General features: G+C 65.8%; 1 protein-coding gene across 1 annotated transcript; it reads right to left on the bottom strand.

Annotated features, from left to right (window-relative positions):
* Window positions 1-85: 85 nt before the first annotated feature.
* On the bottom strand, window positions 86-15221 carry LOC138734014 (calmodulin-regulated spectrin-associated protein 3-like). Its single transcript, XM_069881547.1, is given in 14 exon segments — window positions 86-193; window positions 1021-2553; window positions 2555-2741; window positions 3120-3195; window positions 3667-3740; window positions 3835-3874; window positions 4357-4450; window positions 5183-5322; window positions 6649-6787; window positions 7689-7736; window positions 9199-9282; window positions 9359-9493; window positions 12107-12357; window positions 15064-15221. Coding segments are annotated over 14 exon segments (3057 nt in total). The 5' UTR covers window positions 15212-15221.
* Window positions 15222-16605: the final 1384 nt, after the last annotated feature.

The raw sequence follows: 16605 nt of genomic DNA, 5'->3' as shown, positions 1-16605 counted from the left end.
CCCTCAAATTTTAGGTGCCCCTCCCCCTCATTTTGGGTACCCCCCCCTCCCTCTTCAGGTGCCCCCCCCAACTCTGGTCGCCCCCTCACCTGGCAGGTGCCCCCCCCTCGGGCCTCTCGCCCCCCCAGAGGCGTCGCTGCTGCTGCTGCCGCTGCAGGAGCCCCTCGCGCCGCTGAGTGTCCTCCTGCGGCACCTGAGGAGATGCCGTCACCCCCAGACACGGGGGACCCCAGGGACACCCCCAGTGACCCCCCCCCAGCACCCATGTCATCCTCCAAACCTCCACATCCTTCATCCCCGTGTCTCCACCACCTCCACCCTCCTGTTCCCCCAGTCCCGTTCCTACATCTCCATCACCCCCATCTCCATCACCTCCACCGTCTCGTTCCTCCATCTCCACCACCTCCATCTCCATCACCCCCATCTCCATCACCTCCACCTCCACTGTCCTGTTTCTCCATCTCCATCACCCCCATCTCCACCACCCTCATCTCCACCATCCCACCACCTCCACCATCCCGTTCCTCCATCATCTCCATCACCCCCATCTCCATCACCTCCACCACCCCATTCCTCCATCTCCATCACCCCCATCTCCATCACCTCCACCGTCTCGCTCCTCCATCTCCACCACCTCCATCTCCATCACCCCCATCTCCATCACCTCCACCTCCACCACCTCCACCATCCCGTTCCTCCATCTCCATCACCCCTATCTCCATCACCTCCACCATCCCGTTCCTCCATCTCCACCACCTCCATCTCCATCACCCCCATCTCCATCACCTCCACCTCCACTGTCCCATTCCTCCATCACCCCCATCTCCATCACCCCCATCTCCATCTCCATCACCTCCACCGTCCTGTTCCTCCATCTCCATCACCTCCATCTCCACCACCCTCATCTCCACCATCCCACCACCTCCACCATCCCGTTCCTCCATCTCCATCACCTCCATCTCCACCACCTCCATCTCCACCACCCCCATCTCCTCCACCTCCCCGATCCCCACCCCTCACCTCGAAGAAGAAGCCGAGGCTGCCCCGGGTCTCTCCGCCGGCCCCGGCCTCGGTGGGCGACCCCTCCAAGGAGTCTCCTTCTCCTTCCTCCTCGTCCTCCTCGTCCTCCTCGTCCTCCTCGGGGCGCAGGTTCTCCAGGGGCACCTCGAGGAGGCTGGCGCGGCGCTCGCCCGGCGAGGAGACGTCGCTGGTTCCGTCCCCGGAGACGCGTGTGGAGCCGCCGGGACGCAGGTTGCCTCTCGCCTCCATCTCGGGAGCTTCGGGCGACTCGGGAGGAGGTGGCGGTGGACGCGGCTCTTCCTCTTCATCCTCCTCCTCGGAGAAGTGGATGGACGAGCGGGTCTGGACGGGGACCTGGCTCGGGGAGAACTTGCGCAGATGAGGCAGAGTGTCCACGTCGGTGGGCGGCGTCAACACCCGCGTCAAGGTCGGGAGACGCAGCTCGGCCGGCCGGGCCCTGCGGGGGCTCCTCGGAGCTTTGCGGGGCGGGGGGGCCCCGGCTTTCCGTGCCGGGGACGGCGAGGACGGCGCCTTGGGGGGCGCGGCCGCCCCCCGGCTGCTCTTGGGGACGGGGATGACCCAGGCCTGGCCGGAGGGCGGACGCTGGTCCTGGAGGAGCCGCTCCTGCTGTTGGCTCAAGCGCTGCATGTCCAGCTGGAGGGTGTTGAGCGCCGTGCTCAGCTTGGCCATGGCCGCCTCGTAGTGACCCGGCGGCTCCTGAGGGGCGAAGGTGACTTGTTTCTTGCCTCCGGAACCTCCTGCTCCTTCTTCTTCTTCCACCACGTCCTCCTCCCTCTTGAGCTGGAGGAAGGCGCTCTTCCCCAGGCGCTGGCGGTGCTTGGCGAAGATGGCTTCGATCCTCTTCTTCTGCGCCTCGATGGCGCGGCGCTTCTCCTCCAGGCGGGCGCCCAGTTGGCTCATCTCGGCGCTCAACCCTTCGCCGCCTTCACCGGGGCCTTCGCGGCGCTTCGGGGACCCACCGGGAGGGGCAGAACCTCCGCTCCCACCTCCTCCTCCTCCTCCTCCAGAGGCTTCTTCCAACTTCTTCTTGCGCTCCGCGAAGCTCGTCATGGTGCGACCTTGAGGGTTGGAGGAGGAATCGGGGGGTGGACGGAGGTCTGGGGGGTCCCCAAGGTCCACGGGGGGGTCTCCGAGATCTTTGAAGGCATCTCTGAGACCTTTAGGGGCGTCTCGGAGATCTTTGCGGGGCTCCCCAGGATCTTTGCGGGGGTCTCTGAGATATTTGGGGGAGTCTCCGAGATCTTTGGGGGCATCTCTGAGATCTTTGGGGGCGTCTCCAAGATCTTTGCGGGGTTCTCTGAGATCTTTAGGGGCGTCTCCGAGCTCTTTAGGGGGTTCTCTGAGCGGTTTGGGGCTGTCTCCAAGATCCACGGGGGGTTCCTTGAGGTCCGGGGAGTGGAGGTAGAAGGCGTCGGGGGCTCCCTCGGGCAGGAGGCGCTCGGAGCTGTGGATGATCTGCAGAGCCTCCTCGATGGTGGGGAGGTCGTGGGGCTCGGCCAGGCCGTTGGGGAGCCGCGGGGCGCCGTGGGGGCGGCGACGAGGCCTTGGGGGGCAGCGCGGGGCGGCGGGGGGGGGCGGCCAGGCTGTCCGAGCTGGCCGAGCGGGCGAGCGCCGCCCCCACCGGGTTCCCCATCACGATGTCCACGTCGCTGTCGAGCCCGAAGGGGATGCTGAACGACACGGCCTGGGACAGCGGGTGGCTGGGGGGCACACGGCGAGGGGGGGTTGGGGGGCGCGGGGAGACCCACGGCTGCCCCACAGCAGCCTGCCCTGCCCCACAGCCGCCCCACGGACGAGGGTCTCTGCCCCACGGCACCTCGGCTGCCCCACAACTGCCCCACGGCACCCCAGCTGCCCCACAACTGCCCCACGGACAAAGGTCTCTGCCCCACGGCACCCCGGCTGCCCCATAGACAAAGGTAGTTGCCCCACAGCTGCCCCATAGCGACTCGGCTGCCCCACGGACAAGGGTCTCTGCCCCACAGCTGCCCCATGGATGCCCCACAGCACCCCACGGTCGCCCCGTAACTGCCCCACGGACAAAGGTCTCTGCCCCCCCGGCCCCCCCGGCCCCTCACCTGAGCGGGTTCTTGCCCCAGGCCTTGCCGAAGCCGCCGTCGCCGTGGGGCAGGGACGGGGAGTGGGGCAGGGGGCCTGCGGGGCACAGGGAGTCAGTGGAGCCCCCCCCACAGGGCCCCCCCCAGACCCACAGCGTCCCCCAACTGCCCCCAAACCCCCCCAGTACCCCCCGCTCCCAGTGCCCCTCAGTGGCCCCCCCACTCCCAGTACCCCCCCACTCAACTCCCAGAGACCCCTCATCCTAGTGCCCCCCACTCCGAGCCCCCCATCCCAGTATCTCCCAATCCCAGTACCCCCCATCCCAGTGCCCCCAGTACCCCCCCACTCCCAGTACCCCCCCAACTCCCAGTACCCCCCATCCCAGTCCCCCCCGACCCAGTAGCCCCCATCCCAGTAGCCCCCCCACTCCCAGTACCCCCCATCCCAGTGTCCCCCAATCCCAGTACCCCCCCATCCCAGTACTACCCCCCACTCCCAGTAGCCCCAGTGCCCCTCCAACTCCCAGTACCCCCCTATTCCCCGTACCCCCTTATGGGGGGCTCTCACCTGGGGTGCCCTGCAGCGGGGGGGGGCTCTGGCCCCCCGACAGCAGCGGGTGACGGAAGTTGAATCCGGGGGAGCTGGGGGGGGGGCACAAAGTGGAGAGGGGGAGTCGGGGGGTGCCCAGCCCCCCTAAACCCCCCCTCACCCCCTTTCCCCCCCCCAACCACTCACCTGCTCTTGGGGGCGGGGGCGTCACCGGCCGCTGGAGCTTCTGGTAGGGGGGGGAAGGTTGGAGGGGGGCCCCCCATATTGGGGTCCTGCCCCCCTCCAGTAACAGACCCCCGCCCAGTGCCCCCCCCTCAATTCCAGGCCCCCCAGCTCCTTCCCTCCCCCAGAATCCTCTCCCCCTGCCCCTCCCTAATCTGCCCCCCCATAACTGGGGGCCCCCCCAGATCCCCTTCTCTGCACCCCCCCATCCTTCCCTATCCCCCCCCCCAATATTTAGGAGTCCCCATCCCTGCCCCCCCAATTCCTGGGGGTCCCATCCCTTGTGTGTCTCGCCCCAATATTTAGGGGTCCCCTCAATTGCACCCCCTAATATTTCGATGTGTCCCCCTTGCCCCCCCCATTTCAGGGGTCCCCATCCCTGCCCCCACCATGCCCCCCCTCATATTTAGGGGTTCCCCTTTGCTTCCCCCCAATATTTAGGGGTCCCCCTTTCCCTCCCCCCCTGTTTTGGGGTCCCCCCCGTACCGAGGGCCCCCCCCAGGTCTCGGGGGCGCACGAAGGGGGGTCTCAGCACCTCGAAGCACAGGAACAGCTCGGCCAGGAAAGCCCCGACGTTCAGCTGGGGGGGGGGGACAGTGACCCACAGGGTCCCCCGTGTCCCCTTGTCCCCCCACGTCCCCTTGTCCCCCAACATCCCACAATGACCCCAATGTCCCCATATCCCCCAATGTCCCCCAATGTCCCCCCATGTCCTCCAATGTCCCCAATGTCCCCATATCCCCTAATGTTCCCCAATGTCCCCTTGTCCCCCAATGACCCCAATGTCCCCATATCCCCCAACGTCCCCTTGTCCCCCAATGTCCCCCACGTCCCCCAACGTCCCCTTGTCCCCCAACATCCCCCAATGACCCCAATGCCCCCATATCCCCCAATGTCCCCTTGTCCCCTAATGTCCCTTGATATCCCCATATCCCCCAATGTCCCCCATGTCCCCACATCCCCAATGTCCCCTGTGCCCCTCAATGTCCCTGTGTCCCCCAATATCCCCCAGTGTCCCCATATCCCCCAATGCTCCAATGTCCCCATGTCCCCCAATGTCCCCATGTCCCCATATCCTCCAATGTCCCCCCATGTCCCTCAATGTCCCCCAATGTCCTAATGTCCCTCCATGTCCCCATACTCAACAGTGTCCCCTGTGTCCCCCTATCCTCCAATGTCCCCCAATGTCCTCATGCCCTCCAATGTCCCCATACCCAACGATGTCCCCATATCCCCTAATGCCCTCATGTCCCCACATCCCTCAATTCCCCCCGATGTCCCCGTGCCCCCCGATGTCCCCGTGTCCCCTCACGCGCAGCGCGGGGTCCATGTAGAGCAGGTCCTCGAGGGCGAGGGGGCAGCGGGTGCCCAGGTGCCTCCGGCTGAACTCCCGCACCAGCCCCAGGTTGTGAAGGGCCTCGGCCACCGACAGCGGCTCCTGCAGGCACAGCTCTGGGGGGGGACACTGTCACTGTCCCCAGGGCCCCCCAAAAGTGTCCCCAGGGCCCCCAGAGCATCCCCAGAGCATCCCCAGAGCCACCAAAGTGTACCCAGAGCCTCCAAAGGGACCCTAGAGACCCCCAAACCGAAGCCATCGACAGCAGCTCCCGCAGGCACAGCTCTGGGGGGGACAGTATCACCCCAGGGCCCCCCAAAACTGTCCCCAGAGCCCCCCGAGTGTCCCCAGAGCCTCCCCAGAGCCCCCTGAGTGTCCCCAGAGCCTCCAAAGTGACCCTAGAGACCCCCAAACCGAAGCCATCGACAGCAGCTCCCGCAGGCACAGCTCTGGGGGGGACAGTATCACCCCAGGGCCCCCCAAAACTGTCCCCAGAGCCCCCCGAGTGTCCCCAGAGCTCCCAAAGCGTCCCCAGAGCCCCCAGAGCATCGCCAGAGCCCCCAAAATGTTCCCAGAACCTTCAAAGTGACCCCAGAGCCCTCCAAAGCGTCCCCAGAGCCTCCAAAGTGTCCCCAGAGCCCCCAAAGTGACCCCAGAGCCCCCCAAAGTGACCCCAGAGCCCCCCAAAGTGAAGCCACCCACAGCAGCTCCTGCAGGGGGGGGGGGCAGTGAAAAATAGCGGGGTACAGGGGGGTTTGGGGGGGCACAGACACCCCACAACACCAGAACCACCCCCCCAAGTGCCCCCCTCCCCCCCCAAAATGCCCCCCCAAACCAACACTGGGGTGGATGGGGGCAACCAGGACCCCCCTTAACCCCCCCTATACCCCCTTTTACCCCCTCCCCATCCCTTTTAACCCCTTCCCAGACCCTTTTACCCCACTCAAGACCCCCCAACGCCCCCTCGTGACCCCCCCAGACTGAAGATAAATGCCCCCCACCCCAAAAAGACCCCCCAAACCCACACGGGGTTGGATGGGGGCAACCAGGACCCCCCTTAACCCCCCTCCCATTCCTTTCACCCCCTCCCCAGCCCCCCCCGGACTGAAAATGCTCCCCCCCCACCCCAAAAAGCCCCCCCAAACCCACACTGAGGTGGATGAGAGCAACCAGGCCCCCCATACCCACTTTTAAGCCCCCCATACCCCCTTTTAACCCCTCCCCATCCCTTTTGTCCCCCCCCATCACCCCTAACACCCCTCGGTGCCCCCCCCCACCCCAAAAAGCCCCCCCAAGCCCACACTGGGTTGGATGGGGGCAACCAGGACCCCCCTTAACCCCACTCCCATCCCTTTCACCCCCTCCCCAGCCCCTTTTACCCCCTCCCCAGCCCCCCCGGACTGAAAATGCTCCCCCCCCACCCCAAAAAGCCCCCCCCTCACCGTCGAGCCGCAGGGCCTGGGGGCAATAGTAGTGGATGGCGGCCCCCAGGGCCCCCCCGTTCGCAAGGTCCTTTAACCCCATCACGGGGGGGAAGACGGGGCTGGGCCGGGGGGGGGCCTTGTCCTTGCGGTAACGAATCTGGGGGGGGTGGGATAGGGGAGAGGAGGGGGGGTCAGTTTGGGGGGGGGCTGACCCCCCCAGAGTGAGGAGGGGGGGAGAAATAGGGATCCCACCCCCCCAAAATGAGGAATAGAGACCCCAAAGCCCTATAAAATAGGGGGGGGGGGCAGCAATGGGACCCCCCCAGAATGAGGGGGGGATAAGGACCCCAAACCCCTATAAAATAGGGGGGGGCAGCAATGGGACCCCCCCCAGGGGGGGAATAGGGACCTCAAAATGAGGGGGGGTGTAAAATCGGGACCCTGAACCCCCCTAGAATGAGGGGGGGAATAGGGACCCTAAAATGAGAGGGGGGGTAAAATAGGGACCCTGCCCCCGCAAAAAATGACGCATGGGGGAATAGGGAACCTGAACCCCCCCCCCCAAAATGAGAGGGGGGGGTAAAATAAGGACCCTGAACCCCCACAAAATGAAAGGGGGGGGTAAATAGGGACCCTGACACCCCCAAAAAATGAGAGGAGAGGGGAATAAAGACCCTGACCCCCCGCAAAATGAGGAGGGGGGGACAGCAACAGGCATGCACAACCCCCCCAGACTCCCCCACATGCTGGGGGGGCACATCTGGACCCCCCCAAAATCCTAGCGAGGGGGGGGCATCCAAATGCAAGCGGGGGGGGCACAAAGAGGGGTTTCCAGGAGTGTCCCCCCCCATTTTTAAGAAGGGGGGGGCACCAGAGCCCCCACAAACCCTATTGGAGGGGGGAGGGCAGCATTGAAGCAGCGTTAGCAGAGGAAGGGGGGGGGATTTGGGGCGGGGGGGGGGCATAGGGGGGCCGGGGGGGGGAAGAGGGGGTGAGGGGGAGTCGATAGGGGCCCCCCCTCAATTTTTTGGGGTGCTGGGGTGGGGGAAATACTTTACCACAGCCGGTTTATTCCCTGATTCCTTCAAACAGAAGGCGATCGCGTGCTGGGGGGGGGGGAAAAGCGTCAAGGGGGGGGGGCAAATGGGGAGGGGGGGGCAAATGGGGAGGGGGGGGGCAAAATGGGGAGGGGGGGGCAAAATGGGGAGGGGGGGACAATTGGGGGGGCAAAATGGGGAGGGGGGGCAAAAAGGAGCAGGGGGGGCACCCCCCGTGCACGAAGCAGCATGCAGAGACAACGGGGGGGGGGCAAAAAAGCAAGGAAGGGGGGTCATTTTGGCGCCCCCCCACTTAATTTGGGGGGGTCTTTCCCTCTTTGTGCCCCCCCCAATGATTTAGGGGGGTTATTTGTGCCCCCCCATTTATTGAGAGTCCTTTTGCTGCCCCCCCCTTAATTTTTAGTGCCCCCCCCCTTTATTGGGGAGGAAGGGGGGTCCATTCAGTGCCCCCCCCTCATCAATTTAAGGGAGGGGGGGTCATTTGTGCCCCCCCTCATTAATTTAGGGGGTGGGAGGGTCCTTTCACTGCCCCCCCTTAATCTTAGCACCCCCCCCTTCCATTTTGGGGGAGTCACTTGCTGCCCCCTCACTTCATTTGGGGAGGGGGGGGGTTATTTGTGCGCCCCCCCCCCATTTATTTTGCTGCCCCCTCCCAGGGTGGTGGGTCTATATTTTGGGGGGGGTCACCACACACACAAAGTGCCTCCTCCCATTTTGTGCCCCCCCCCGCCATTCTGTGCCTCCCCCCCCATTTTTCAATGCCCCCCCCTCCTCATTTCATGCCCCCCCCCATGCAATTTCGTGCCCCCCCCCCCAGCGACGCAAGAGATGAGAAAGGAAAGGGGGTGGCAGAGGATGCTGGGGGTGCCCCCCCCGCATTTGAGCATTTTGGGGGGGTCTTACAGTTCCCCCCCACTTCCCCACCCCCGTTTTGCCCCCCCCACTCCATTTCCCCCCCCCAACTTTTTTTTTGGGGGGGGGCAGCTCCCAAGCATCCTTCACTCAGCAGAGATTAAGGGGGGCGGGGGGTGTCCACATTCAGCGAGCAAAAAGGGGGTCAAGCAGCACCCCAGAAATTTGAGGGGGGGTCAAGCAGGGAGAAGGGATTTTTAGGGTGCGGGGTGGGTCCAATTTTGGGGGGGGGGGGTCGCGGGGGGGAGGAAAAAAGCACCCACTTACAGGAACCAACTTCCAGTACCAGCGCGTGGGACACTGAAGCCAAGGAGACATAGAAGAGGCGATCAGAGCCGAGGGGGGGTCCCCAAAACCGAGGGGGGGGGTCCCCAACACCGTGGGGGGGTCCCAAGACCGCGGGGGGGTCCCCAAAATTGGGGGGGGGAGCAGAAAGAGGAGAAAAGGTGGAGGGAAGGGGGGGCGAAAGCTACTTTGGGTGCAGCAGCAGCGAGGCTGGGGGTGCCCTGAGTGAACCCCCCCTAACTCATTGATGCCCCCCCCAATTAATTAACCCCCCCCGCTAATTAATGCCCCCCACCTTGTTAATGAAGCCCACCTTGTGGCTGCAAGCTGGGGGGGCCGCGGAGCCATCGGGGGGGGCCCCTTCTCGTTCCGTGTGTTCTTGAAGCTTGCGGTTCACCTGGGGGGGGGGCAATAAATATTGGGGTGATTCTAAACAAAACAACCCCCCAAAAAATAAAAATTGGGGTGCTTACCGTGTCGAGCCAGCCCAGGATCTTCTGCTCCCAGGAATTGGAGCCGGGGGGGGCGCCGGGGGGGGGTCCGAGCCCCCGCGTGGCCTCAGCGATGAATGCGGCCATCAGGGAGTCGATGAGAGCCAGGTGAGCGGCCTGGGGGGGGGAAAGGGGGGGGGTCAGGAGTGAGATTTGGGGGGACAGGAGGGCTTTGAGGGGTCCTGAGTGAGATTTGGGGGGGGTTGGGGGGTCAGGAGTGAGATTTGGGGGGGACAGAGGGGCTTTGAGGGGTCCTGAGTGAGATTTGGGGGGGGTTGGGGGGGTCTGGAGTGAGATTTGGGGGGGTTGGGGGGTCCAGAGTGAGATTTGGGGGGGCAAAAGGGGAGTGGGGGGGTCTGGAGTGAGATTTGGGGGGGTTGGGGGGGTCCAGAGTGAGATTGGGGGGGGGCAAAAGGGGAGTGGGGGGGTCTGGAGTGAGATTTGGGGGGTCTGGAGTGAGATTTGGGGGGGCAAAAGGGGAGTGGGGGGTCTGGAGTGAGATTTGGGGGGTATGGGGGGGGTTAAGGGGTCCAGAGTGACATCTGGGGGGGGTCCGGGGGGTGCTGAGGAGGAATTCAGGGTACAAGGGGGAGTCAGGAGTGAGATTTGGGGGGGAGGGGGGTATGGGGGGCCCTGAGTGAGATCTGGGGGGGCAGAGGGGGCTTTGGGGAGGTCTGGAGTGAGATCTGGGGGGCTTCCGAGGGGTCTGGGGGGGAATTTAGGGTGCAAGGGGGGTCCGGAGTGAGATCTGGGGGGGCTTTGGGGGGGTCTGGGGGGAATTCGGGGTGCAAGGCAGGGTCGGGAGTGAGATTTGGGGGGGCAAGGGTGGCTTTGGGGGGTCTGGAGTGACATTTGGGGGGCCTCTGGGGGGGAATTCAGGGTGCGATGGGGGGTCAGGGGCACCCTGGGAGGGGATTTGGGGGGGCAGAGGGGTTTGGGGGGGTCCGGAGTGAGATTTGGGAGGGCAAGGGTGGCTTTGGGGGGTCTGGAGTGACATTTGGGGGGCCTCTGGGGGGTCTTGGAGGGAATTCGGGGTGCGATGGGGGGGGTCTGGGGGCACCCTGGGAGGGGATTGGGTGGGGCAGGGGGGGATTGGGGCGTCTGCAGTGAGATTTGGGGGGGCTTTGGAGGGGTCTGGGGGGAATTCAGGGTGCAAGGAGGGGTCCAGAGTAAGATTTTTGGGGGGCTAGGGGTGCAAAGGAGGGATCTGGGGGGGTCTGGAGTGAGATTGGGGGGGGCAGGGGGGGCTTTGTGGGGGGAACCTCAAAAATAGGGGCCCCCTTTCCAAGCCCGTTTCCACCCCCGCCCCCAGGCAGGGTTGATGGGATCTGCCCGAGCCAATTAGCGCCCTCATTAACGAGGGCTCAGCGCTAATGAGCTTAAGGGGTGGGGTGGGGGGGGGCGTGTTGCAAGGGGTGCCCCTCCCAATGCTTCCCAGTGCCTCCCAGTGCCTCTAGATCACTCTCCAGTCCCTCTCCAGTATCTCCCAGTCCCTCCAGTTGCCCCCTCTCAGTGCCTCCCAGTCTCCTCCATCCCCCCCATCTCCTTCACAGTCCCCCCTACTCCCCTCCCAGTCCCTCCCAGTCGCCCCCAGTGCAGACCAGCAGGATGGGCCGGTGGTGCAGGTGTTCCCCCTACTCCCCCCAGTGCCTCCCAGTCCCCCCCAACCCCCCCCCAGTGTCTCCCAGTCCCTCCCCAGTCTCTCTCCACTATCTCCCAGTGCCTCCCAGTCCCTCCAGTTCCCCTCCCAGTGCCTCCCAGTCCCTCCCAACCCCCTCCCAGTCCCCCCTAGTCTCTCTCCACTATCTCCCAGTGCCCCCCACTCCCTCCAGTTCCCCTCCCAGTGCCTCCCAGTCCCTCCAGTTCCCCTCCCAGTCCCTCCCAACGCCCTCCCAGTGTCTCCCAGTCCCTCCCCAGTCTCTCTCCACTATCTCCCAGTGCCTCCCAGTCCCTCCAGTTCCCCTCCCAGTCCCTCCCAACCCCCTCCCAGTCCCCCCTAGTCTCTCTCCACTATCTCCCAGTGCTCCCCACTCCCTCCAGTTCCCCTCCCAGTGCCTCCCAGTCCCTCCAGTTCCCCTCCCAGTCCCTCCCAGTGCCCCCCAGTCTCTCTCCACTATCTCCCAGTGCCTCCCAGTCCCTCCAGTTCCCCTCCCAGTCCCTCCCAACGCCCTCCCAGTGTCTCCCAGTCCCCTCCAGTCTCTCTCCACTATCTCCCAGTGCCTCCCAGTCCCTCCAGTTCCCCTCCCAGTGCCTCCCAGTCCCTCCCAACCCCCTCCCAGTCCCCCCCAGTCTCTCTCCACTATCTCCCAGTGCCTCCCAGTCCCTCCAGTTCCCCTCCCAGTGCCTCCCAGTCCCTCCAGTTCCCCTCCCAGTCCCTCCCAACGCCCTCCCAGTGTCTCCCAGTCCCTCCCCAGTCTCTCTCCACTATCTCCCAGTCCCTCCCAGTCCCTCCAGTTCCCCTCCCAGTGCCTCCCAGTCCCTCCCAACCCCCTCCCAGTCCCCCCCAGTCTCTCTCCACTATCTCCCAGTGCCTCCCAGTCCCTCCAGTTCCCCTCCCAGTCCCTCCCAGTCCCTCCAGTTCCCCTCCCAGTGCCTCCCAGTCCCTCCCAACCCCCTCCCAGTCCCCCCCAGTCTCTCTCCACTATCTCCCAGTGCCTCCCAGTCCCTCCAGTTCCCCTCCCAGTCCCTCCCAGTCCCTCCCAGTGCCCCCCAGTGCCCCCCAGTGCGGACCAGCAGGATGGGCCGGTGGCGCAGGTGCTCCTCGCGCAGGGGCTGCTGGTGCAGGCTGGGGGCGAGGCCGCGGCGCCGCAGGGCGTCCAGCAGCCCGGGGGTGTCGGGGGGCGCGGGGGGGCCCAGCGCCTGCCCCCACGCCCGCAGATAAAGGTCGGAGCCCAGCAGCACCCGAGCCACCGGCGGCTTCAGGTGCTCCTGCTCGTACTGGTCCGTGTAGAAGGGCTCGCGCAGCTCCTCGGGGACCTTGTCTGGGGGGTGGGGGGGACATGAGGGTGAGGGGGGAGCACAGTGGGAGGTGAGTCCGACCGGCACAAAGCTACGGAGGGCTCAGAAAGGAGAGGGAGATCCATGGCGATGGACACACCATGGAGACACCCCTAGACCAGTGACTGCGTACCCACCACAGACCATCACGTCCCCATGGCTAAGAACCCACCACAGACCCATCTCCAGATCCATAGCTACGTACCCACCACAGACCCATCTCCAGACCCATAGCTACGTACCCACCACAGATCCATGGCTACGTACCCACCACAGACCCACCCATGGATCCACAGCCATGTACCCATCACAGACCTATCTCCAGACCCATGGCTATGTACCCACCACAGAGACATACACAGATCCATGGCTATGCCCACCATGAACCCAAGACCATGGAGACCCCAATGACCACAGAGACCCCAATGGCCAAAGCCAACCATGGATCCATGACCATGGAGACCCCAATGACCATGGAAACCCCAATGGTCAAGGCCACCATGGACCCAAGACCACGAAGACCACAATGGCCATGAAGACCCCAACGACCATGAATCCATGACTATGGAGACCCTAATGGCCATGAAGACCCCAATGGCCAAAGCCCATCATGGAGACCCCAATGACCATGAACCCAAGACCATGGAGACCCCAATGACCATGAAGACCCTAACAGCTAAAGCCAACCATGGACCCAAGACCATGAAGACCCCAGAGACTATGGAGATCCCAATGGTCAAGGCCACCATGAACCCAAGACTATGGAGACCCCAATGACCATGGACCCAAGACCATGGACCCAAGACCATGGAGACCCCAAGGCCACCACGGCCCCCCTGGAGGCCCCGCTGGGCTCTGTGGGTGCTGGGTGGTGGCGCCCATCCCAGTGCCCCACCCGGCGCGGGAACGCGGCCGCCCCCGCCCGGCACCCAGCCTGCACCTCCCAGCACCCACCCAGCACCCAGCACCACCCCAGCACCCCCTCAGCACCCCATGGATCCCATCCTGCCCCCTCAGCACCCCACGGATCCCATCCTGCCCCCCACAGCACCCCACGGATCCCATCCTGCCCCCCAGCACCCCACGGATCCCATCCTGCCCCCCCAGCACCCCATGGATCCCATCCTGCACCCCCAGCACCCCCTTGTACCCCCTCAGCACCCCGTGGACCCCATCCTGCACCCCCAGCACCCCCCAGACCCCGTCCTGTATCCTCAGCACCCCTAGAACCCCCTTGCACCCCCCCCAGCACCCCCCAGCACCCCCTCGAACCCCCCAGCACCCCCTGGATCCCACCCTTCACCCCCTAGCACCCCCTGGCACCCCCCCAGACCCCGCGGGGGGGTCACAGCGCAGCACCCTGACCTGGGCCCTCCCCCCTCTGGGTCCAAAGGGCGCTGGGGGGCGGACTTTGACCCGGGGGGGGTGGGGGGAGCTTGGGAGCTGCTGGGCTCAAACTGGGGGGGGAGGCAGGGGGAGAGCACCCCAAAATGGGAGGGGAAGCATGGGGGGGGATCCCATTCTCAAGGGGGGTGCATGGGGGTCCCCATTATTGAAGGGGGGGCACATGGGGGTCTCCTAGAATGGCGGGGTCCCTTCCTCAAGGGGGGGTGCATGGGGTACCCCTAGAATAGAGGGGGTCCTTTCTCAAGGGGGGGTGCATGAGGGTCCCCATTATTGAATGGGGGGCACATGGGGGTCCCCTAGAATGGGGGGTCCCATTCTCAAGGGGGGGGGGATGTTTGGGGGCCCCGCCCTGTGACGTCACCCCCCACTCCCATGACGTCACAGCCCCCCCATCCCTGGGCTGCAACAAAAGCACTTGGGGGGGGGGAAGGGATGGAAAGGAGGGGAACCACCCCCCCTCCTAATACCAGGGACCCCTCCCAGTACCGGAGACCCCCCGGTACCCGCATCCTCGCCCCTCCCAGTATCAGAGATCAGCCCCCCCAGTCCCCGCATCCCCCCGGTTCTCTCATCCCGCCCCCCCCAAACCCTACACCGCATCCCCCGGTACCGGACACCGCATCCCCCCCCCCCTCCCGCTGCACCGTAACCCCCCCCGGTACCGAGAATCCCCTCCCCATACTGAGCATCCCCCTGGTTCCTTCATCACTCGGTACCGAGCATCCTCCCGGTCCCCTCAATCCTCCCGGTACCGAGCATCCCCCCCCATACCGAGCATCCTCCTGGTCTCCTTCATTCCCCCGGTACCGAGCATCCCCCCGGTTCCCTTCATTCCCCCGGTACCGAGCATCCCCCCACCGGTCCCTTCATCCCCCTCTGTCCCTTCATCCTCTCCGGTACCGAGCATCCCTCCCAATACTGAGCATCCCCCGGTTCCCTCATCCCCTCCCGGTACCGAGCATCCCCCCCCCACCCCCGGTACCTTCATCCCGTGGTCCCTTCATCCCTCCGGTACCGAGCATCCCCCCGGTCTCCTTCATCCCTCCGGTACCGAACATCCCCCTGGTCCCTTCATCCCACGGTCCCTTCATTCCCCCGGGTCCCCTCACCACCCCTCACGGCCCCCTCGGTCCCCTCATCCCCCTCGGTCCCTTCATCCCCACCTCCCGGTCCCCTCATCCCCCCTCAGTCCCCTCATCCCGCCCCCCCCGGTCCCCTCACGGCCCTCCCGGTCCCCTCACCGCCCCCCCCGGTCCCTCCCCCGGTCCCCCCCCGTCCCGTACCGGCCCCTCCGTAGCCGGTGGCGATGGCCCAGGCGAGGCTGGCGGCGCTCCGAGCCCGAGCCCCGTCGTACTGGTCGAGCGGGCGGATCTCGGGGACCAGGAACCCGCGGCGCATGGCGGCGGCGGCGGCGGGAGGAGCCGCCACCATCCCGCGGCTTCGGCTCCGCTCGCCTCCGCTCGGCTCCTCGTCGGGCGGGTTCGGGCCCTGTTCGTCTGGGTTCGGCTCCGTTCGGGCGGGTTCGGGCCCTGTTCGTCTGGGTTCGGCTCTTCTTCGTGCGGGTTCGGCTCCCCTCGGCTCCTCTTCGGGTGGGTTCGGCTCCGCTCGGGTGGGTTCGGGCCCTATTCGTGGGGGTTCGGCTCCGTTCGGCTCCGCTCGGGGGGTCTCGGGTGGGTTCGGGCCCTATTCGTGCGGGTTCAGCCCCTCTACGGGCGGGTTCGGCCCCGTTCAGCCCCTTCTCAGGTGGGTTCGGCTCCTTTCGAGCAGGTTCAGCCCCTCTACGGGTGGGTTCGGCCCCTCCTCAGCCCCGTTCGGCCCCTCTTAGGCGGGTTCGGCTCCGTTCGGGCGGGTTCAGCCCCTCTACGGGTGGGTTCGGCCCCTCCTCAGCCCCGTTCGGCCCCTCTTCAGGTGGATTCGGCTCCTCTCGGGTGGGTTCGGCCCCTCTCGTGTGGGTTCGGCTCCTTTCGGCTCCCCTCGGGCGGGCTCGGGTGGGTTCGGCTCCTCTCGGGTGGGTTCGGCTCCTCTTTGGGTGGGTTCGGCCTCGTTCAGCCCCTCTTCGGGTGGGTTCGGGCCCTCTTCGGGTGGGTTCGGCTCCTCTCGGGAGGGTTCGGCTCCGTTCGGCTCCTCTTCGGCTCCGCTCGGGGGTTTTCGGGTGTTTCCGGGGGGGTTCGGGGGGGTTCGGGGGGTGGGGGTTCGGGCCCGGGCGGGCGCGCGGCGCGAGCTCCAGGTGCGGGGAGGGGAGCGGGCGGGGGGGCGGGGCCGCGTCACATGACTGCAGGTGCGCCCCGCCCCCACCTCCTCCTCCCCCACCCCCCCCCGAGAAGGGGCGGGGCCGGGAACTGGGGGGACTGGGGATACCGGGAGGGACTGGGATGGATTGGGGGACTGGGAGGGACTGGGGGGACTGGGAGGGACTGGGATGGATTGGGGATACTGGGAGGGACTGGGATGGATTGGGGTACTGGGAGGGACTGGGGGGACTGGAGATACTGGGAGAACAAGGGAAACTGGGAGGACTGGGGGGACTGGGGGAGTGAGGGCTCCGTGGGGAACTGGGGAGACTGGGAGGGAGCAGGGGACTGGGAGGGCCTGGAGGCTCTAAGAGGAACCGGAGACACTGGGAGGACTGGGGACACTGGAAAGGATGGGGGGCTCTGTGGGGAACTGGGGAGACTGGGGAGACTGGAAGTCCCCTGTGTCCCCATGTCCCCATGTCCTCCATGTCCCCACGTCCATGTCCCCATGTCCCTTGTCCTCATGTCCTCCATGTCCCCATGTCCCTGTGTCCCCGTGTCCCCATGTCCCTTGTCCCCATGTCCCCACGT

This window comes from Phaenicophaeus curvirostris, unplaced genomic scaffold (genome assembly GCF_032191515.1).
Source record: "Phaenicophaeus curvirostris isolate KB17595 unplaced genomic scaffold, BPBGC_Pcur_1.0 scaffold_51, whole genome shotgun sequence".
NCBI classification, from domain to species: Eukaryota; Metazoa; Chordata; class Aves; order Cuculiformes; family Cuculidae; genus Phaenicophaeus; species Phaenicophaeus curvirostris.
The sequence above is the reverse complement of the archived record's forward strand: the minus strand, read 5'-3'. Positions and strand labels throughout refer to the sequence as shown.